The 23,855-nt window shown below is 40.6% G+C and overlaps 2 protein-coding genes across 3 annotated transcripts in view; one reads left to right on the forward strand and one right to left on the reverse strand.

Moving 5' to 3' along the window:
* SPART (spartin) overlaps positions 1-23,855 on the reverse strand; it is a 377,051-nt gene that overhangs the window by 83,500 nt on the left and 269,696 nt on the right. The window lies entirely within an intron of this gene.
* Positions 10,197-19,929, forward strand: CCNA1 (cyclin A1). Of its 2 annotated transcripts, none has more exons than XM_030882508.2 (9): positions 10,197-10,286; positions 11,092-11,277; positions 14,152-14,398; positions 14,585-14,709; positions 15,381-15,604; positions 16,924-17,128; positions 18,090-18,203; positions 19,100-19,233; positions 19,541-19,929. In XM_030882508.2, the coding sequence occupies exons 2-9, from the start codon at positions 11,113-11,115 to the stop codon at positions 19,590-19,592; spliced, it is 1,266 nt and encodes a 421-aa protein (XP_030738368.1). In that variant the 5' UTR covers positions 10,197-10,286; positions 11,092-11,112; the 3' UTR covers positions 19,593-19,929. The 2 variants fall into 2 exon arrangements, with proteins under 2 accessions (XP_030738368.1, XP_030738365.1); XM_030882505.2 differs by lacking the exon at positions 10,197-10,286 and adding an exon at positions 10,520-10,603.

Genomic DNA, 23,855 nt, shown 5'->3' on the forward strand with positions numbered 1-23,855 from the left:
TTTAGAAATCAGATATAAAAACATAAACTAAAATGTTTGGTAATACTTATTATTTTGTGAAACATCCTAACAACTGCAAAAATATAATCAATTGATAAATTACAAGTCAAACTTATCATGGTAAGGTATTATATGAAAGAATATATTCATTCAAACTTTTTAAAAGTTCTACGAATATGTTAAATCAAAGGTAGCAGTAGGGGCTGGATTTGAGAGTATTTTAGAGGCATATCTAGAAAGCTACTAAGGAAATCAGAATTTGGGAGTTATGCCTATTTCTGTTCTGAGAAACAGTATTTCATAATAGTAAAATAATACCTATTTATTATATGTAAAATATAATGAATTTCAGTTCTTAAATTATAAGCTTTTTCCAAAGGTAACATGCAGTGTATGTTTTTTTTTTCCCCAAAAGAACATAAGAATGTTCAGAAAAAAAATTGGTGTGCAATTTTGTTTTTACATAATTCAGATCCCTATATCTCCCCAAAAGTGCACTTCCAAAGTGGAAAATGAAGAGAGCGGCTCATAGGAAAAAATGATTAAACAAAGTCTTTTTGATTAATGACTTAAATCAGAATTTGAATGGATATGTTTAAATCAGTTCCACCCTGAAACACCCTTAGAATACTTTGCTACAGATTATTAATTTATTCAAATGGGTTAGAATTTGCATTTTATTTGTCACATAGAAATCACTGCTATTGTTGAGCTGACAGATGGTCAATCCTCAACAGATTGCAGTTTATTAGAAGGAAAGAGGAACATTACACCCCAACATATCTGTGGAACATGCCCAGCCCTGTTCCTCCAGCTTCAGAAGCTTTTCTCCTTTATTTCTCCCAGTGGGATTCAATTCTTTTGCAGTGTTCCTTCCTCATGACTGCTTTGGTCTCTGCTTGAAATCAACAGAACCTTTAATCTGAAGGTCAGAAGTTTTCATTTTGCTTATTCCTCTTGTCTTAGCAACACAAGAAATTTGTTTTTTTCTGTATTTCCTCAGTAAAAGGATACAAAGCCAGCTTCCTACAAAACGCAGACAACTTAAAAATGGTTCAGTTCTAGTGGGATAAAATACTGACTGTGGATTCAAAGTAAACAAAAAGAAACAAAGAAAATATCTACTATTTTCATCACCTCGGCTATTGCTCAGAGTATTATTTCCAAATCCCATTTATAAAGTACACATTACGTTATCACTGTTTATTTGAACTTGTTTTCATTAACTGGGTAAATAAATTTCCTGGTTATTTTCCCAAAGAGCTGGCATAGCAACACTTGGTTAGACTGATCTCTCTAACTCCCTAGCTTCCTGTCTCCCTCCAGCCTGAATTACAAACTCTCCATTTCTCTCTTTTTAGCACCCGTTTCTGCCACCTTCAGTAAAAATTTGTAGTTTGTTCTAAATGAACTCTCTTGGGTTTGAGAGCAAAAATAACTCATAACTCTAGCTATATATCATCTATATTCATTGAAATTGTAAAGATTTCTCCCAGAAAATTTCTACTGGAAAAACCTATATAATCTTAATAATGTTCCTGTTATTCCCAGCACATCTCTAGAATTTTTAATCACTATAGTGTTCTTGCTTTATCAAGTAAATTAATATATAAAGGAAGGCGCTATGGAATCTATTAAAAAATAATCCTACTCAATTAAGGAAACTACAGAGAGAAATGATTTGTTTCCCATAATATCAAGAAGCAGAGTTGTGAGCACACTGCTGCATAAATTAACTCTTCTTATCTTCTGGAAAGCAGAAGATCGTTCCTACAGATAAAGTGTTTCCTTCCATCAGGAAGCAAGAAACAAAACAATAGATCCCAAATAAGGAGGTATCTTGGGTGCTGATGAAATACTGGTAGAGAGATGAAGATTTCACAAACACTGGTACCAATCTGAGAGGTGAGTTCTCAAATCAAGGAAGGAGGGTATGAATTTGGTCACAAAATTCAACATACAATTTTAGTAACAAAAATAAAACTTAAGCTGAAATTTATATAAACTATTATATAAGTCCAGCATTCAGCAAATCCAAGTAAATAGTTACAGCTATAAAATGAAATGGCGAAGGTTTAATTCACCAGGTGAACAGAATCCAACTTGATCTTTCAGTTGTGCTGGTTTTATCTCTGGATTATTGCCTGATTGGGGAAAAGGATGAACTTTTCATTTCAACAAGGAAAAATGCAATTTCTGGATGAATTTTCCTTGTTCATTTATAAATGGGTCTTCTTTATGAATCACATGGTGAAGTCAATTCTTCTCATAGAACCTACACTGAATAGATGGTTTTGTGTCAATATTTATTCGTGTACTTTATCCCAAATTATGGCATAAGAATAACTTAGGAGGAAGCTAGACAAGATATACTTTCACATTTGCATATACAGTAGAATTAGACTGTCCATGATGCCTCAGTGCTCTGTGACTGTTCTCAACCATCAAATATTCTAATCCTGCATTGACCAATATGGTAGCTGCTAGCTAGACATAACTATGTAAACTAAGGTAAAAATTCAGTTCTTCAGCTGAACTGGCTACATTTCAACAGTCAATCGCTATACTTGGCCACTCATTATTATATTGGACAGTGAGGATATAGAACATTTCCGTCACTGCAGAAAGTTCTATTGGACAGTGCTGTTGGTCTGATTCTGTAACTCACCCGGATAATTTACTTCATTAATAATGATTTTTTTCTTATTCAGCAATTACTATTGTTTATTATAGGAAATTCAAAAACTACAGATATGCCAAATGAATTTACTTATAATCAGCTAATTCTATGATGCACAGATAACTACTAAATACTTGGTATTTATTGTTGCTTTTTCTAAGCGTATAAAAAATTTTTAAATGCAACATACTAAACACTTTTTATACTTTTATATCTCCTAAAATTATGAACATTTCTGTATGTTATTTTAAAAATCTACATTATTTTACATGGCTGCATAATAGTTATTCAGACTACTGCTATCTTTGAAACTATTTATGATCACTTTCTTAGGTAAATCCTGGAATTATAAGTCATGTGTGTTCATTTATTTCTGAAACTTCACTTTCAGGAGCTGAATTTTGAAAGAGAGAGAAGTCTGGACCCAAGTGTCCTCATCTGTGTACAACAAGATTTAATGAAATAACTTCCATCCCCTTCCAGCTTTCCAAGTCTAAGAATGTTTTCAATGAGTGCCAAAATCTGAAGTTACTAAAAAGGAAAAAAGGAACAAACACAGAGGCTTGAGAAAGCAAATTTAAGAAATCAGTGTGTTTTCTCTCTTGAACACATAAAGTATTGCGTGAGTTCAGGGATTTGGGAGAGCAGGGAAAAGATATGACCACAGGGTGGCAGTAGCACACAATGAGCTTTATTTCGGTGCTGCTTTGAGAGGTTTGCATGGGGGGGGGGCGTTGGAGGGGTAGATAGGAAGTTCCACCAACCATGAGACCTTCAGCAAACAATGGTGTGGGGTCACCACCCAAAAGAAAAAGAGAACAAGCGCATTCCTGTGTGAGAGAGGAAACGGAGAGGGAAGTTACATGTCCAGGGGTGTCACTCTGCAGCACGATGAGTCTCTGGGTCAGAGAGCTCCAAAGGGCAGCAGGGACTTGGGGGCTTTTAAAGTCCCAGGGTTTGTTTATCTAAGTCTAACATATGTTGGGTACAGTTTCATAGGAAATGCAAAGCAGGCAGGCTCTAAATGACTAAAACCTATGCTTATTGGGGGTATATTTAAAACAACTGGATGTGCCAGAATCTGAGTTTAGGACTGGCCGGCTTTTGAGCTAATGGTCCTGGCCTGCTGTGAACAAATTAACAACATTGGGCCAACATACACAGGCCATCTTTGGCTCATTTATGTAACAAGTGTAAATTACATCTTATTATTCAGTCATTTAATCTGCAAACATTAAATGCCTACTCTGTTCTGGGCACTGTGCCAGGAGATCCTACAAAGTTGAATAAGATGCAGTCCTTGACCTCAGGGGACTTATGGTCCTGGAAGAGGGCCTCTTGAATGGAAGAGTGGTACCCTGAAACAGCAAATGGGAAGCTGTGGATCTTTTATTCTTCATGGGTTTTCCTGGCATAACCATGTAACTGCTAATTACAATGGGGACACTAGACAAACACTTGAAAAATGTGTTACAATCTCCATTACCTCCATCCCCATCATCACCCCTGAAAACAGGTGCAATTCAGTATTATCATAATTCATATATACATAGGGATGGAGATGGAGGGTCCTGGACAGGTATTAGGAAAGACTTCTATCATTATGATGTACAAAATTAAACTTGTTCTTCACTTCCTTTTTCCTCTGAAACCAGTTAATCTGGCATTCCTACTTCTGTCAACCTTACTATTGCTCCATCAACCTGACCTAGAAATTGCAAAATTATGTTTGCCTCCATCTTCTCCTTCAAAAAAAACATACAGTCAGTTGCTAAGTCATGTGGATTCCACACTCATGGTGACTTTATTGAGCCTGTTTTCCTTTCTGTGCCCACAGCATGGTCCCGGTTCAGGTGTTCATTTCCTCCAGCAATTGTTTCCTAACGCATCTCCTACTCCCAAATCCTGGGCTATTCATTGCTCTCAGATTGTTTTCCTATAAATATAGTTCTAATGTTGTCATTCCTCTGTTCAAAAGTCTCACAGCAAACTCCTCACTCTGGCACTCAGGACCCTACATGATGATCCCAATGTTCCTGATTGTCTACTATCACCAACCTGTATTCTATATTATAAACTCAGGTGCCACAAAGCACCAGCATTCCCCAGAACTTGTTTTGCAATTTCTTTCTCAGTGTCTTTACTCATGCAATATTTTCTTCCCAAAACAATCAATCCAAACCCTGCTTATCAAAACCAGATCTAAATTTCAAGGCTAAACACAAAAGCGCCATCTTCAGGAAACCTTTCCTGATTTTCTTAATTAACTGAAAACTCACCTGGACTTTAACCAGAACTTTCTCTGGACTTCTTAGACAACAGCCTCACTCTGCCTTGTGGGTAATCATTTGTGTATTTGTTTTCTTCCTCTATAAGACTGAACTTTGAGCAAGACTATTATTCACTTATGTAACCCCTATGTCTATCACAACAATTAAAATGTGTTGCACTCTTCATTATAGAACACAATGCACTTCATATGGACACAGTGGTTTTGACTGACTGTTGACTAAGCAAAAGGTTCATTAATGATAAAAATTAATTCTGGTAATATGGACAAAAACACTAAGCTGCCTCATTTCATATATTAGATGCCTTAAAAAGAACACATATACACGCAGTCAACTTCATGACTCGTTGCTATAAGGAAAAGTGTTTGAGATATTTTTTATCTAGATAGAATTTTCATATAGTGAGGGCTATATGAATTCTTTAGGCTAGATAGTCCTGATAGTAATAAAAAAGGCATAAGAAGCCTGCAACAAGATTTTGATTTTTTTGGTCTTTAGCATGAAAAATTTTGTTTTGCTAAAAATCTAAGTTCGGAATGGGAACCAATCTCATTTGTTGCGACCACTGTTGATATTAATTTACAGATGAGCAATAAAAGAACTGAGGCAATGCAAAACAAATTTTACAAATATTCTGTGATTTACCGGCAGAAGGATTTAATTAACAAAAATATTAATATGCAGAAAATAGTAATAAATGATTACTGGAGTGAACAGGACATGAGCCTGTTTTCAGATATGGTATTCATCCAGACAAAGTCACAGACAGGTGATGTGAAGATTCCATAATGTTTTCAATTAGAGATTCAGAGAATTAGAGATAAATGTAAAACACAGGAAATCTATTTTATAGAATTAACTGTCATAGAACTGATGGTAAAATAATTGATTTTCACAGAAAAACTGGTATAAGCAGTACTGTAAACTAAAAAGATATAGCCAATAAATGACAGCTAACTTTAATGATGCAATGACCTCATAACAACACATGGGTCATCAGATGAATTTTAGATCTAGGAAAGGCTGGGTAAAATCCAGGTTCTTGACTTCCTCTAATAATAAACTGATTTTCAGTAAAGATCTGGCAACTCAAAACTTTTCAAATTATTTAAACCACAATGGCTCCATCGTCCCACTGAAACTTATTTTTCCCTTGGTACAGAGTTTTGGGGAGGCTACTGCCAGAGGTCTCAAGTCTGCAGTGATGGGTATCTAATTTTAATAGTGCACCTCTAGGTAAGCACATTACTGGGGGCTGACTCATGGTTACTAAAGTCACCAGAACCAGCTTCCTCTCACCCAAGTTGCTGGGAAGTGGACTTCTTCATGAGATAGTTGCTGTGGAGTCTGCCCCAGAACCAGGACAGACAGTCTTGAGGGGTATTTTGAGACACCACAGTTTATTGCTTTCCCTTGGGAGACTGGGAATAAACACTGCTGACAATTCTTGTCCTTTGGGTTTCCCCTTTCTAGAATAAATGTAGACTATACCATCTGTCCTGCAAAAAAACTGTTTATTCTAATCATCTTTATTAGCAGATCTGGATACTGCTTCCAAATCTCCACAGCAACATGCATTCTTCCTTTTCGCTAAGTTCTTACTGCTCTCTGTTCATACATCTGTGTAGTCTATGATGAAATAAACACTAATTATGCGGCACCTTATATAACAATCTATTTACCTTCTCCTTGTCTGAACAAAAAGCTCCTTGAGAGCAGGGATCCTTTTTAATTGTCCCATATCCAGCTACTGCCTGGTATAAGATGGATGCTCAAAAAAATATTTGTAAAATGAGTGAATGAATAGTAGACTTTGGTCACTATCATGTATGTATTCAAACTATTTTCATTCAAAGAAAGTGACTTTACAAACTTCAATGAAAACTAACTTCACCTGCTACGTATTAAGGGATCCACTTTGCACCACCCAAGGATATAAGCTTCCTAAGGAGGTACATTTTTTGGCTGCTTCTCAAACTGGACTCACTGGATCCTTTGGTCAAGTGGGCTAAAATGTCACAAATCGCCCGCCATCCCCAGCATCTGTCCCTCATCTTACCACATAGTTATGTTCTAAATTTAAATGTATATTGAGAACGGCAGAGGCATGTCCATGAACAGGCAAAATAAGTCCCTAAAAGGGACAGAGGTCCTTAAAAAAAAATAGCTCTTCTACTTTTTCATCCCTATGCTGAAAATCAACTTGATTTCATACAAATGAATGAAAACTGAAATGTTTGAACAGAAAGTTAATTACTAGCTACAATGAGCAAATGGAAGAGAAGTAATAACAGCTTCTGAACTGCCAGGTAATTGCTGGCCAACAGAAAAGACTGTCTTTGAATTGAAGTTTGGAGGGGGGAGGAATCAGCTTTAACAGGACTTGGGGATTTAAAAATCCCTAGTAAAGAATTCAGCTGTCATCCTTATCATGGAAATTAATCCTAGCATCAAAACTAGCCGAGCACTGAATATCAGGCTGGAAATGCTGACCAAGTAAATTTTTATACTAAGAAATTGTTATGTTAGCATATAAGTTATACCAAATATTTTAGACATTAAAGATGTATTTGTAATAAAATGTATTGTTCACTTCTCAATATATTAATAGTTTAATTATTCAGACATTGAAAATCTACTCAACTTTGAGTCCTAATCCTGATTTTGTTACACTAATAGCAAAATTATTGATATAATTATGAATCTCACTAAAACTGCATAATTTGTGAGAAGGTCCTTTCTATTCTCTCTGCTCCTATTTTTCCTAATTATAAGGCCAAGTTTTCCAGCACTTAGTTGCTCCGAGGCACATGCACCTATTTATTGGTTGAGTTTGTTTTTATGCCATCAATCATTACTTGTTCAAATATTTAGTGACGATTTTTTAAAAAAACTCTGGAAATCCATAAGTATTGCACAAGCTATATAAATATCTGAATTTATATGCATGCACATATAAAAATACATAAAAGTTCACCTGAATTACTCTCCAATTTAAGATCTGAGCAGAGGACTTCAATGATTTAATACTGAATTCTAAGGCAGCACAGCAAGAAACTCATAAGCCACATATCATTTCCCTTTGCCAAGTTTAACAAAGTGGATGGAGAAAGAAGAAAGATGGTAACATGTAATGATAATAATACTATTTCATATTCATTAAGGCCGGATTAGGCTGCAGCTATTCACATGAGAGAGGGTAGGGGAAAATAGGTATGAAATAATCCAAGGGTCCCATCTGGTCAAGAGTTGTTTTCTTTTTAAAAGGTATTTTTCAGACTAAAGACAGCTGAGAGGCTCCAGACACCTTAGTAGCCTCCTCTTCTGGTCCTGACCAGATTTGAGTCAGGACATCCAGCTTCAAAGAGCTGCCTCTCCAGGAGGCCAGCGCTACCCTTTCCTTGCTTGAGCTTCAAACTCAGAAAAGAGGATCAAGACAGGCTCTAGGAACAAACATTGCACTGGCTCCTTTGTTTTGGAAGAAAGGCAGAGTATGAGGTTCTCGGTCACTTTTGTCAAGGAAATCAGATCAAAAGGGATGTACAGAGGGTCAGGTCACAGTGAGTGCACGAACTCTGGTCCTGCCAAAGCGTCTCCGGATCTTGGCAAAACTTGTTCCTGAGTCCAAAGTGGATCACCACCACTGAGGCCTTCAGCGTCCCCAGAAATCACAACAGTGTTATCAGGTGGAGGAGGGGTCCCAAGAAGACTTCCAAAAGCAGCGCTAGGCGGGAAGGGAGCAGAAAGGCTCTTTTCCTCCACCAGAGAGCAGTACCTTTTTGCAAAGCCCAGCATTTGGTGCTTGCCTACATCTGTTGTCACAATCAAGATGTTACCAGAGTTCCTGTGTTGCCTTCATATTCAGAGGCATAGGAATTGCAGGGTGCAAAGGGATCGGATCGCTGCCTCCCAATGAAAGTTGGTGATAAACGTATAGAAGTTAGTTTCATATTAAACAAAATCCATTTCTGCTCTCCTCCTGCATCCAGCACTGATTTCCAAGATGCTTCCCAACTGCCTCTTAACATCTGACTCAAACAAACACTTTCATCCTCACTTTCTGTAGAATACTTCAATTTTCCCATTAAATTAATGCATACCCAGCTCACTGGGTGAACACATTAATAAATACTTAAGAAAAAATTTTTGGTAAGATTAACAATCATTTCCATTCAAAATAAGGTGATAACTAACCAGTTCTTAAAAGGGCCATTTGAATGGTTTTAGTGGTCTGCTTTAGAAACTTTGGGATGGGTGTTTAAAAAAATAAATAGACAAAAGCAGTAACATATGTAATATGTGTGTGTGCACGCGCGTACGCACACACGAATATTTTCAAAAAATAAAGATTCTTCTACCTGGCTTGCCAGTTACCTCTGCAGGTGCCAGGCCTCCCTAGTTTCCAAAGACTTCTCTTCCCTTCCTGAGTGGGCAGGGCCCCTTCTCCCTACCCTCACCTCTACCCCAAATTAGGCCCCCTGCTTCCTCCTCACCTTGTCATGGACCCCTACCCAAGGATTCCCTCCCCACGTGCCCAGGCCCCCCGCCCAGCCCCTAGTTCCGAGCCTCACCACTGTCCCCCTCAACGTCCCAGGCCCCATTGCTGCCACCCGCGTTCCTTCCTCTTCCTGGGCCACTATCTCCGCGTTCCTGGACCAGCTTCACGCTGTGGCTGCCGAACCCGTCGGGGAAAACCTCTCGTGGGGACTGCGAGCACCACGTGTGACCCTAAAACTCCAGATCTCCTCTCCCGCCCTGCCAGGTTACATGCACCAAACCCGGGCCAGCCAGGCGCGGCCTCTGTTGCGCAAGGACCCAAAATGACCGAGGACACGCCGCCACCACGAATTAAGAGGCCCCGGAGCAAACCTGGTGCCAACTCGCTGCTACTTGGCCTCTCTCTGGGAGGAGGTGTAGGTGTGTGAGCCGGGGAAGGGGAGCGAGCCGCGCTCTCAGGCGGGCGCTGTCAAGGCGCCGCGGCCTGCGCAGCCCCGAGGGCCCTGCGTCGCTCTCCCGAGCCAAGGTTCTCAGGAGCGGGCCACGGAAAAGACGTTAGCGGGAGGAGTTAGCGGCTGTTGGGAGAACGGGTTCAAGGAAACAGTCCCTTCCAAACCCCGGCCATCGCGGGGTGGGCCTCCTTCCTCCCTCCCAAACATCTGCCACAAGAGGCGCAGGTACCCACGGCGACCGCCCGCCCAGGCACGCCCAAGCACGCCCGAGCAGGTCCGGGTAGGACGAGCCGGGGCCCGTCGCCGGTTGGCCCCACCCGGCTCTGAACGCCCAGTAGTCGCCTGCGTCCGCCCAGAACATGCCAGGTGAGGGGACGCCATAGTGATGCGGCCTCAGAGCGCGCACGCCCCTGCGGTTGGCATGGAAACGGCCCCGCGAGGCCCAGGAGCTCCGCTGATTGGCCGATTTGACAGACGCGGGGAGGAGGTGTTGAAAGTAAATAGCTCTAAGCGCTGGGCCACCAAAGCTGGGACTCTGGCTCCCTGACTGGAATCTATTAACATCTCTGTCTCCTTCCGCCCCGCCCCCTTCGGCGGCTCCTCATTCCCAGTCTTCGTGTGCACTTGCTAATTGTTTGAGACAGATGTATAAAGATATAAGACGGAGAAGAGCAAGGCCCGCTGTGGGTTCCAAGCAGGTTTTGGGGACTTCTGACTTGTGGGAGGAGGGCCGCGGAAGAGCACCCTGCTTATCACTTGGGAAAGGGACGTACTTTCCCACAGTGATGTATCCTGGGTCATTTGTTTGCAGGCAGGGGGTTGGTGGGGTGACGAATAAGCATAATAGCCCGGAAAGACACGGGCTTGTAGATTTGGACTCCCAATTAACGTGGGGCTTAGCGTCTCGGCTTGGAGGTTTGTCAGACGTCTCTCTCTCTCCTACCAGCTGTCAGCCAGATCTTGGAAGAAAGCCTGGAGAGATTCAAATCACTGTTTTGGTTCAAAGCAGCTTTGATCGCTCGCACGGTGGCTTAGGCCCTTTCAGCCCTAATAATTGCAGGGAAGATATCTGTCACAGTGCTCTCTCTTCTGGAGATTCACTGCATCCTTGGAGCCCCTGGTGGAACAGGTTGACTAACCAGCTTGTCTGTTTCTCCTTCCTTGCTAGCAGTAGCCTGTGGAGACTGAGGCTATGCATCTCAGCAGCTCCAAGAGTGGAGTAGTGCTGGCTCCAGTGTCCCGAGGTCCTGATGCCTGTCAGATGATAACCAGAGCCCAGCTTGGCCAGGATCCGCCACAAAGAACAGTACTAGGGGTGCTAACTGAGAATGGGCAGTACAGGAGGACCTGTGGCCAGGTAATGCCTGAGAAGAGCCGGGAAGGCTGCTCGCTGAGAAGGGCTCTCATGTCTTGGTGGGAGGTGGGTTTCTCTTGAAATTTTACCTCCAAACTCTTCTTGAGTATTCAACCATGGAATCTGGACTATAGGGACATTTTTTTTTTTTTTTAAGATCACATTGTCAGGTCCCTTTTCCAGCTAGAAACATGAATAATTTTCTTTCTTATTTTGCCAATATCAAGGAAATAACACGTACTGTTTAGGTCAAGTATGTGTAAAGTCAGTTAAGTTCTGGGCTAAAAGGAAATGTGAATGCCCCAAAATAAACTACGGAACTGGGGATCTTCCAGATTGGAGTGGTATTCAGATTGATCTAGGCTGTGCCTGAAGCATCCTGGATAACCTTTGTTAAGCTCATTGGTGATGGTGTTAGAATCAGGATTGGATCAGCTATACTAGATTACCTCCAAATGCATGCTTCAAAAGTCGGCTTCTCCTCGGGACAAAGGACAGTTAGGCAAACGGATCATGGGCCATCTGATATCAGTTGCTTGTGCTTAAATGATCAAAGGTACCTCCCTTAACAGACTGTAAACAAATTCAGACACTTAAAATGCGAATGAGGAGTTTGGATCCTTAAGAATGAATTTTGAAATTAAAAAAAATATTCCTCAAGTATGTTATTAAGCAAGCTTCTCATAACTGTGCCTTAAGCCTGTACTGCACATCTATAGTGGAATGAAGTTGGCAATAGTACAGTGGAATAGGTGGGCAGGTATTCTTTCCATTGTATAGGTGAGAAAATTTGAGAGGTTTAAGAACCCCCCACCCCCCAAAAAAAGCCATGATGGAGGCCAGGTCAGAAGCCTCATCTACTGACTCATCTACTGACTGTTCAAGGCATCTGTGTTTTGGTGGCATCTAGTTATGGGAGAAAATTACCCAAAGTAATCTGTTACAAGCTTTGGAAAAAACTGAGTAAAGGTGGTTTTAACAAACTTAATTTGCTTAGCAATGTTTACTTCTTTAAACTTGAAGTCTAAAACCTCTCATGAATTGGTAGTTACTCCTATGCTCACTTTAAATTCATAACCGTTAGCTAACCTCTATGTTGCCAGGCACTACCTCTACATTTCCCGGTTCTATTCCTCTACAACCTTCTTCTAGAAACCGTCTATCTTATACTTTCCCTTCTCTCTATCCTCCAAAGCCTCTATCTCCATCCTTCCTCTCAGCTAATAACTTTATATCCTATTTTCCTAGAAATATAGATGCACCCAGAAGAGAATTTCCACATGCTCCCATGTATCATATACTCTGCCATCCCCCTCCTGCTTCGTGACCCATGTGTCCCTGCTCTCATGTAAGGTGAACCCCCATGTGTGCAGCACACCTGATGCCCTCTTGCCTCTTCAAGGATATCATTCCATCAGCTCTTCTTTCTCAGTTTTCTTTTCTCTACTGGGTCAAACCCAGAAGCATGCAAATATATTGTGATTTTTTTTTTTTCAGTCTTAAAAACCTTTCAGCTACAAAGCTCTTGGCAGCAACTGTCCCATTCACGACAGTGTTTCTTGAGAGTTTGCCTACTGTAAACTCCATCAGGATGAGGATTTTGCACATCAGGTTTTGTGCTGTATTTCCAGTGTTTAGAATAGTGCCTGGACAGGGTAGCATGCAAGTGTTTGTTGAATGAATACTCTGTCTCAAATTCTTCTCTTGTTGTCTTTGACTCAATTCTTAATCCTTTCCTTACTTGACTGATTGGCGGCATTTGACACTATTGATCACTCTTTATTCCTTGAAATAGTTTCTTCTCTCTCAGCCTGGAAAACACGGCTTTCTCCTGGTTTCCCACCTAGCTCACTGGCCACACCTCCTCAATATCTTGGTTCTTCCTCATCCAATATCTAAAAGCTAGAGTGTGCCAGGGCTTAGTATTTGATCTCAATCTGCACGCACTCCCTTAGCAATCTCTTCAAGTCTCCTGGCATTAAATACCATCTATCTGTTGATGACTCCTTCTTCTATCTCCAGTCTGGACCTCTCAGCTATGTTGCAGGCTCACATGGTGAGCTGCCTACTTGATGTTTCCATTTGGATCATGCAGTAGGCATCTCAAACTTAGGCGAAACCAAACACCAACACTGGCCCCAGACTGCTCTTCCCAGAGTCTTCCTCATCTCAGTAAATGGAATATCCACCCTTCCTGTAATTCAACCCCAAAACCTTTGTCATCCTTGACCCTTCTTTTTCTTCCACCCCACATCTAATTTGCTGAGAAAATACTATTGGCTGTATTTAAAAAATGTCCAGAACCTCATGTATTATTCTCATTATGTCATATAATAAGGTTCTACATCTTATAGGAGAATTTATGCATAGTATGCATTTCTAAAATCATCATGTTTCTAAGTAACTAGGTTTAAATGGGACCTTTACAGGAGCCTGTTGACTAAAAGTTAACTATTTAAGGAGGACAATAGGAACTCAGTAACTATGTGTCAAGAACCTTGCTGGGTTGGTATAAAAGCCTGTCATGCTACAAGCACAAAAACTGATTTACAATTTTCCATCCACATGTGGTACCTAGTTCACTTTGGAGGAGAGCTATAGTTTTTCTTTTTTTCTATAATCTTGAGTTCTCTTTGATAAATACATGAGGAAGATGACAAATTTTAGGTAGCTCCTTTCCCAAATGTCAAATGTAGACGAAGATAAGGGCAAAGTCATCCTTGGGAAGCTTCATTTTCTGAAATTCAATTGCAGACATAGATATTTCAATTTAAGATTCCTCTCATCTTTCCAGCCTGCTGGTTTGAGTCACATGGGTTCTTAGCACCTATGAGGGCTACGGGGTGGCCTCTAACAAGAAACTTAACCCTTTTCTAGGGGATCACAGCACTCAGGTTTTTCTCTGGGTCAGAAAATGTCTTCCCTCCAGCTGGAAAGAAAGCGCTGTCTGCCAGCGGGGTTCAGGGGCCAGCCAAGCAAGGATTTGACATGTACATGGACAAGCCTGAGCAAGGCGACAGAGACAGCTGCACAGGGCGAGAGGGGATGGCATTTGAGGATGCCTATGAAGTAGACACCAGAACACTCAAGTCAGACCTTCACTTCCTGCTGGATTTTAACACAGGTAATGGGACTCATCTGTGGCTGATGGTACCCTGTCTTTGTAATCATCTGCAGCATTTAGTAGCATATAACTAGCAAGAGAACACCCTGAGTAGTAACTATTTTCACAACTGCCTGTAGAGGGTTAGTGGATGGAACTAGTTTTTAAATTAAATGTTCTTACCTGATACTGTTGAACCCCCTGCAGTTTCTCCTATGCTGGTAGATTCATCTCTCTACTCCCAGTCTGAAGATGCATCAGATTTTGGTACAGATGTGATAAATGTGACTGAATATGCTGAAGAAATTCATCAGTACCTTAGAGAAGCTGAAGTGAGTTTTCCCAACTTCTCCTTCATTTGCCAGCACCCCAAGCACTTCATATTAAGATAGTTATACACTCTTGGCCATAACCATTAGTGAATGGCATTCTTGTGACATCTAAACATGAGAACATTTATGAAAAATAATAGTTGTGAGGTGAGTAGCAGTTATTTGGACTATTTCTCTTTGACTCAAAGGGTTTGTATGGGGCTTCCCTGGTGGCGCAGTGGTTGAGAGTCCGCCTGCCGATGCAGGGGACGCGGGTTCGTGCCCCCGTCTGGGAAGATCCCACATGCCACTGAGAGGCTGGGCCCGTGAGCCATGGCTGCTGAGCCTGCGCGTTCGGAGCCTGTGCTCTGCAACGGGAGAGGCCACAGCAGTGAGAGGCCCGCGTACCGCCAAAAAAAAAAAAAAAAAAAAGGGTTTGTATGTTAAGTATTTCACTCTTGGGGATAATGATTATTGCCATTTTTCCCCTCCTTTAAGTCATCTGTTAACTAATTGCATTACAGAACCAGAATTTCTCACTTTCTTCCATATCATGGTAAAGATTTATCTGGCTCTTGACTGAGTTTCCTGCTAACCTTTGCTCATGAGATTTTTTAAAATAGCAACTGTTCTGTGGTGTAATCTTTCTAACATAGCAACTATTTGAATATCAAAACTCTTTCCCCAAACAGATAAGACACATGCCCAAAGTGCACTACATGAGGAAACAACCAGACATCACAGAAGGCATGCGAACAATTCTGGTGGACTGGCTGGTTGAGGTGGGAGAGGAATATAAGCTTCGGGCAGAGACTCTCTACCTGGCCGTCAACTTCCTGGACAGGTTTCTTTCCTGCATGTCTGTTCTGAGAGGGAAACTGCAGCTTGTAGGAACAGCAGCTCTTCTCCTGGCTTCGTAAGTGATCTTCAGCTCAAATAATGTGAAACTTCAGCCTGTCAAAACACTTGATTTCCGTTCCCATTTATTGGAGGAATGCAGTGCTCGATAAGTAAAACTTATTCATGCCTCCTTTGATAGAATGTCATCATTTTTACAGTGTTTACTGAGAATCTGAGTCTTACCATATGTTCACTTTTCCATTTGGATGTTTAAGATCCTCTTAACAAGAAGTTCAATATCATGACTAAGGCAGCCATCAGCTCAAATTCAGGATCCAATTTAACTATTTTGTGGTGTAGTCTTTTGGCTGTATTCTAGTATGAGTAAATGTCCTATTATAAGAGATTTTGGTTACATAAAAGTCTTCTCTTCATGATCTAGCAAGTGACTCATAATAACACAGTTTATTTGGTTATAGTGAATAAGCTATTTTAGCTGGTCCCTGTTACTATCAATCATTCATAACAATATCTAATTGTGTAGAAAAGGGCTAGGTTGTGGCTAATATTCTTTTAAATAAGTGACCTGCTAGTGAATGGTAGTTTCCTTTCTATTCTTCTGGTCTCAGACATAGTACTTATTAATGCCTAAAATATTGCAAACATTTCTCTACAGAAAGGAGAAACAAAACCAAAGAATCGATAACTGTGAAATTGTATCATTATCTATCTCTTGAATACATAGCATCTTTTGCTAATTCAATAGAGAAAACTGAACATGATCTTTCAAAAAAATCTAAGACCAAAGGAGTTTTTTCCTACCATGTGTTCAACATAACATTCTTTTCCAAAAGATGATTTGGGGCTTCCCTGGTGGTGCAGTGGTTGAGAGTCCACCTGCCGATGCAGGGGACATGGGTTTGTGCCCCAGTCTGGGAAGATCCCACATGCCGCGGAGCGGCTGGGCCCGTGAGCCATGGCCGCTGAGCCTGCGCGTCCAGAGCCTGTGCTCTGCAACGGGAGAGGCCACAACAGTGAGAGGCCCACGTACCGCAAAAACAAAAACAAAAGATGATTTGAAGTCTATAGAATTAAGAGGAATTCACCCACATGTCTGTCATTCAGAATCTTTCAGCATACCAGAAGCCAAAACCTAAAACTCCCAGTTGGAAATTGTTTCTTTACTATCTCGTAGCAGTAAGTACGACATATCCTTGTCATACTCATGTTCTTGTTCTGGAAACAAGCTCCTCCTCTTTTCACACCTGTACCATTTCGTGATTTGTAAGTGATATTTAAGTCTGCAAGGGCCATGTGACAGGCATGGTTGTGACAGCACAAGAGGGAGAGCACAGGGTCGAAGCTTTACTTCCCCAAACTCTTTCCCTTTTGTAGGAAATATGAAGAAATATATCCACCTGGAATAGATGAGTTTGTCTTTATAACTGATGATACCTACACAAAACAACAACTGCTGAGAATGGAACACCTGCTCCTGAAGGTCCTGGCTTTTGACCTGACAGTGCCAACCACCAACCAGTTTCTCCTTCAGTACTTAAGGAGGCAAGGGGTGTGTGTCAGGACTGAGAACCTGGCCAAGGTAGGCCGCATGACTTCCAAGAACTTCAGTGCCAAATGGATAAAAAAAGCAGCCTCCTTCAGTTCTTCCTTCCTTTTCAGTTCTTTGCCTTGGGCCCAGAAAAGCTTTTTGGCAACTGGAAGAGAACTAATTCTAAGAACATGACTTTTGCTTACGAGACATTGCTATTAATCGTGTTTGGCAGACACGGGTTGTCTAATCACCCAGGTCTTAGAAAAAATTTAAGCTTGGAAACTGTTCTCTTGTTATATACAGACCACATACAAGCAATACCTCTTAGGTTTACAGAATGGGAACAAGATAAATATGGCTCTATTTGGCTCTAATCTAATCCTAACTTGTTAAGTAATGAAGCACTATTTGGTCATTTGGAGTTCTAAACTTTAGTTGAAGGCACTAAAGTATTGGTTTGGAAAACTTGGTTTCCATCCATAATGATCTAATATATCTGGTATTTATATGCCATACAAAGAGTAATAAGGATGTCTCTATAAATTTCCCAATATGTTTCTTTTAATTTGATAAGTTCCCACTGGTACTGTTCTAGCCTATGAACTGCATGTATTTGCCTGATAAATTAATAGCTTTAACATGGACATATTTTTGCCTTTGGCTGAAGGCTCTAGTCTGCTCCAGTGGCCAGAGCAATGCTACTTGACCAGCATAAACCTGAACTACTATAGTATAAGTAACCCATCACGTATACTGTATGGTTAGGCCAAATACTTGCCTATCCGTTTTGAAATTTACTTGAAATTCATTACAACGTAAATGTTATTCTGGTTATGGACAGGCATAGCAATTACTAACCCAGTGAATAATTTTGAGCATCTATTTCTGCGCTCATCACTAGATGCACACTGAACAAAGATGACACAGTTTGTCCCCTTGACATTTCTATGTTTGCTTGTAACCTTAGTCAAATTCCTAATTCCAATGAGATTTTCTCTCTTGTGCTTAGTATGTAGCAGAACTGAGTCTCCTTGAAGCTGACCCGTTCTTGAAATACCTTCCTTCACTGATCGCTGCAGCTGCTTACTGCCTGGCAAACTATACTGTGAACAGGTACTTCTGGGTAAGTGCTTGTTGCTTCTTTCTAGATGAACCTCAAGGCCTATCTAAAGTCTGCTCAGTAACCCTGAAGGCTTAGAATGGGCTGGCCTCTTGTGAAGGAGAGTTAGTTTAATAAGGAACTGGTTGCCTTGCCAGCAGACTACAACGTGCCGCTGAGTACTGCAGGTCAGTCTTCATGGCTTGGACTCAGTGGCTTAGCTCACTGGGGAGCAGAGGTTGCAGGAAGTCAAGGGGATGGTGGTGGCAAGCTCATTGAATGGAAGCAGGTCTGGAAACCTCAACACCCACCTTTATGCAAGGAGGGCTGTTGTAGTATAAGCATTGACCACTTCAAGGCAAAAGATGTTGACTTTTCCCCTCTGTGTAAAATAACCTGGGTCCAGTTAGGATGGTCAGAGGTTGTATCAGGCTTTCAAAGGAACAGGGCAGTTAGCATTGCTTCTTGGCTTGTGACGGTTGGCAAGATTAGAGATGGGCCCCTTAGATTTGGTTCTGAAGGCTCACTTTGTGCTACAAGAGTGGGGCATCTACTTTTATTTTTCTAGAATTCTTAGTTTTTATTCTGAATTTGGCTAAGACTCATTCATATGCTATTTAAATAGAGTGTACAGGTAAGTAGAGGCCCTTTAGAGGCCAGTAAAAAATCCTGCTCATGAGAGAATAAACTGTCCCCAAATTGAGCATTATAATTGTACAATGTGAGCAAATTTAGAATTCTGTTTTTCCTAATATCTTATTTCTAAAGACTCTGAGGAAGGATTACAGTTTCTTTTGAGATGAACATGGATACTCACTAAGTGATTAATCTCCTTTATTTCACCGTTTTATCTTCAGATTTCTGATATCTTATAAAGCTGTATGATGCAATTTTCTTCTTTTGTCTTTTGTTTTGATTAGCCAGAAACCCTTGCTACGTTTACAGGCTATTCATTAAGTGAAATTGTGCCTTGCCTGAGTGAGCTACATAAAGTGTGCCTGGGTATTCCCCACCGACCTCAGCAAGCAATTAGGGAGAAGTACAAGGCTTCAAAGTAAGCTCCTGAGATTCTCTTACCTGGGCTCACTATTTAAAGCTTTAACGAGTGATAGTAATTTCAGAATTAAAAACACAACAAATTGCATATCTGGTGCGAGGATGGAAGAGTAAGGTTTCATGTCAAATCAAGAAAATCAGTTTGGAGGGGCCTAGATTTATAACTTGTCAGCATTGTAGTACATCTAGTCAGCCAGCTCCTTCCTTTCTGTTAAAACTACTAGAAAGTTTTCTGTGGCCCACATGAGATTTTATGAAACCAAAGTCCTTGGCTTGTGCTGAACTTGCTTTGGGTCTTATTTCAGGTACATGCACGTGTCTCTCGTGGAACCACCCGCAGTCCTTCCTCTACGATAAGTTTCAGAACCGAAGCGCTTTCAGAACTTAATCTCCAGATCAACAGAATTGGTCTTGATTTTTATAGGTTTCTGCAGGTTGGGTCAAACTAGTGTTGCTATGATATAGATGACATATTTTTTAGAATGTAAATGTATTGAGGTTCTCTTAGACATTGGTAGCTTGTAATATAGTCTAAACTTCCTAAAGAATAAACAACTTGCCTTCTGACCACGTGTTAGGCTTATTTACTGATTTCCATGGCTGACACACCTGCCTGGAATTTTAGTTGAGAGTATTACAAATGTCATCTTTATTTCAAGAACGCTTCTGTGTTGGTTTTATAAATCTGGCATGCTATTAGGATGAAGTGTTCTGAGGAATCCAGAGACTTTCATGTGTGGTAAATAGCTACTCGGAGACTCTTTCCTTCCTGTCTTTTTACTCCTCATGTAGGTCTCCATAAGTTGGCAAGGGATGAACTCCAAGCCTAAACAGATTAGTGAAGGGATGTAAACAAGCACGGTCTATTCTAGTTTCTCTATTGGACCCTAGGCAGTAAAGACAGTGGGTTGAGGACTGAATTGGTCGGGTAACTCTGAGAGGTAATTTACATTTAATTCTAAGTCAGGGAAATGATGCTTACTTTGTAAAGGGATAGATACCATTATGTCAACGTCCAGTTTTGATTTAGTCACTCATCAAGCATATATTTTAGCCCTAGAAGATGCTCAGAGAGGTAGAAAAAGAAAATTTTACCAGAGGATGGGACCTCAGAATAATTAAGCTAATCTCTCATATTCATCCCTTGGGAGATATCCATGCTAAATGCAGCTCAAACTCAAATCATTCAGGATCCTACAGTTCAACTCACTACATATTCATATATGGCTCCTTTCAGCAGCACTTACATAGTACACAAGATAAGGAAAACTGAAGCAAAAACACACTGTTTGAACTTTCTTTTAAAGATTGGTAGGCAAATCAAGAATAGACTTGGCCTTGAGGGAGAGTGGTACTTACTGGGGATTGAATAGAAATTTTGTTAATCTCCAGATTAGTAGCCCTGGAGGCACACTGGCCTTCTGGCGGTGTGTGTTCTGCTTCACAGAAAGGGGTGATGTGGATTTAGGCCTTTAAAATAATGGCATAGCATCTCATTTCAGCCTTATTTTTCCTCTCTTTTCCTCCCCGGCGAGCACTGAAAGCAAAAGCCAGGGAAGTGGGAAGATTGACGTATCTGTTTGGAGTGGACAATGTGATGTGGCAGTTCTGACATTTAGGGCTAGAGAAGGGCTGGGAAAGATGCATAACGTTGAGATGATACGTCAAAGTAGAATGTCTCACAGAAAGAAAACGTAATAGGGGTTATTTTCCCGATGCCTGAATCCATCTCTGTCCTCGTGCTCCGGCTGTCACTGCCTTGGCTTCGTTCCCGTCATTTCTCATATGCACCCCTCACTGTAGCAACCTCCTGATGGCTCTTCAGTTTCCTTTTCCCTGTTTCCAGGGTTTTCTGAAATGAAGTTGATGGCATCTCTTTCCTGCGTCGAATTCTTCAATTCCGCATCACCACCGGGATGAGATGGGGGCATGCAGGCTCTTGAATGAGCCAGACCCTGCCCACTCCGCTCTAACAGCTTCTGCTTTAGTTAACCGTGCCGAGTCCCTTCTAGTTCCCTGATCGCCTTGTTCCCCCTTCCTTTACTCCCTCCCACACGCTGATCTCTCTCTCTAAACATTTCCCACTTCCCTTTACTGCTTGGCAACCTCCGAGGTGATTCTTTAGATCTAGCCTTTGGCCTCACAACCCCATCAGCCTCAGGGTAAATGTCTCTCATGATAACTGGCTTCTACTTGTCTTGTCTCCCCTCCTAGAGCACACATTTCATCCCTGTCCTCCTAGCATCTGGCTTCATCCTAGAGATTCAATAATATTTTGTTGAATGAATGAATGGATTATACCTTTTATAGGCGGTCACTAGCCCTCAAGTTAATCAAATCTAAAGTGATATTGCTGGGAAGCATAAAGCTTTTCAAAGTACATTTGGATAAAATAAGTTTAAAAGGAAAAAATCGCAATTGGAGGTAAGAGTATATGGTATCCATGTATTGTACAAAGTTCACTCTCTTCATAATTCTTACATTCATTTAAGTATAAGAAACCAGATGATACAGGAAAACTGTCATTAGGGTCTTGAAACAAAAGGCATGTCTTAGATGAGAATGGGGAACACAGTGGCTGTTTTGAGAGGCACATCCAGGGCTCTGCTGTCTTTACATATTCCTCCATCTGCCTAAGAGGATTCACAAGAGAGGTCTCCTAAACACCCTTCTGAACACTTTCTTAGCACCGTACAATAGTCAGGGTCTCTTCATATGCAGCCCTCCTTTCTCCCTTCTCTCCTTCACAGGCGTCGGACCAGCATCGTGATCGGGAGGCTCTCCCTTCCTCCTCCAGTTCCTCCCCTTTTTATCTCATAGGTGGTGTGTTCCCCCAATAAATTTCTTGCACATCTACTCCTGTCTTGATGTCTGTTTTGGGGAGGCCCCAGACTCACCCAGAAGCCTAAGAGGTAGGAATAAACAGTATTTCCCAAATGTACTTGACTAGAGAAAATGTTCTTTACACAAACCTGTCAATGTTTAAAAGGACACTAATGTTTCAAGGAACACGGATCGGAAATGCTGTCCTAGGGAAAAAGGATTAATTAATGTTTACCCAAGCTGATCTACATTTTAATTTCTATGTTATTTATAATTTGATTTGTACAGCTATGTTTAAATTATCTGTTAGTAAATTTTGTATAAGTTTTTCATAGTCTTATCCAATTATTTCAGTGTTCTGAACTTAAAGAATCCTTCAGATTATATTAAGCAAGATTCCTAACTGCTTAGATGCAATTGATATTATAGCTGTTGCCCTGGTACCCAGACAGAGGAGGGGTCACCCAGGCAAGCAACAGCTGTCTTCCTTGGGTCCCCTGTGGGTAAGCTGTTAAATGCCATTAATGCAAATCACCAAGATAGTGACTGACTATATATTAAATATTGACACAAGAGGGATTTCTGGAATACTTAAAAATGTCTGAGATGTTATTAGGCTTTTAGTGATTCTATTATCACATTCAAGAGAAACTAAAGTTCTGATTACTAACGTCTGACAGTATAGAATGCTAAAAATTTATAACCCTTTGGCACTGGGTTTTTGAGAGGAATTGAGACCCCAAGGTAAATATAAGTATTATATATAGGAGAATCCTTTGGGCATTGTGTTTTGAAAATTATTCAAAGGTTCTTAAAATTATCTGTCCATTGACAAATACTGAATGAATGGATAAAGAAAATGTAGTACATACATACAATGGAATATTACTCAGCCTTAAAAAGAAAGGAAACTCTGACACATGATACAACATGGATTAACCTTGAGGATATTATGCCAAGGTTATGAAACAAGCCCATCACATGAAGACAAATACTGTATGATTCCACTTCTGTGAAGTATCTAGAGTCGTCACATTCATAGAAACAGAAAGTAGAATAGGAGTTGCCAGGGGCTTGGTAAGGGGAAATGGGGGAGTTGTTGTTCAACAGATATAGAGCTTCAGTTCTGCAAGATGAAAAGGTTCTAGAGATTGGTTGCGCAACAATATAAATATACTTAACACTACTGAACTGTACACTTAAATATGGTTAAGATGGTAAATTTTATGTTATATATATTTTTCCATAATTTAAAAAATATAATCTGAGAAGTTTCACACTGGTATTTTGAAGCATTAATATAAGAATAGTCTATCTTGTAGGAAAATACCAGCTCCTTAAGAGCAGAGATATTATTTTATTGGTTTTTGCATCCCCTACTGTTTTGCTGCTCAAAGTGTGGTCCATGGGTCAGCAACATCAGCATCATCTGGGGAGCTTGTTAGAGATGCACAAGCTTGGACCCCACAGCAGATTTACTGAATCTAAACTTGAATTTTAATAAGACGCCCAGGTGATTCACATGCACATTAAAGTTTGAAAGGCACTGCCCTACAGCACCTAACTCAGAAATATAAGAGTTTAGTGTGTTGTTTGCAGACTAGACTCTACAAGATTTGATAAATGCATTCAACTTCTTTGCTCTAAGAGTTGCTGTCAACTCTAGACCTCACAATTACATATCTGCTAGAAATAAGCAGTGAGCCAAGATTTATATACATTTAAGGTGGGATTTTAAAAAAGTAATATTCTATTTGATTCTCCATCCTGCCTCTGGAACAAACACTGAACTTGAAG

This window comes from Globicephala melas, chromosome 18 (genome assembly GCF_963455315.2).
Source record: "Globicephala melas chromosome 18, mGloMel1.2, whole genome shotgun sequence".
NCBI lineage: Eukaryota > Metazoa > Chordata > Mammalia > Artiodactyla > Delphinidae > Globicephala > Globicephala melas.

Excerpts from the sequence above, each read along its gene's own strand:
- CCNA1 (XM_030882508.2), top strand. The coding sequence starts at position 11,113 with ATGCATCTCAGCAGCTCCAAGAGTGGAGTAGTGCTGGCTCCAGTGTCC. Across the intron at positions 11,278-14,151 it reads ACAGGAGGACCTGTGGCCAG|GGGATCACAGCACTCAGGTT; the intron begins GTAATGCCTGAG and ends ACCCTTTTCTAG. Across the intron at positions 19,234-19,540 it reads GAGAAGTACAAGGCTTCAAA|GTACATGCACGTGTCTCTCG; the intron begins GTAAGCTCCTGA and ends GTCTTATTTCAG.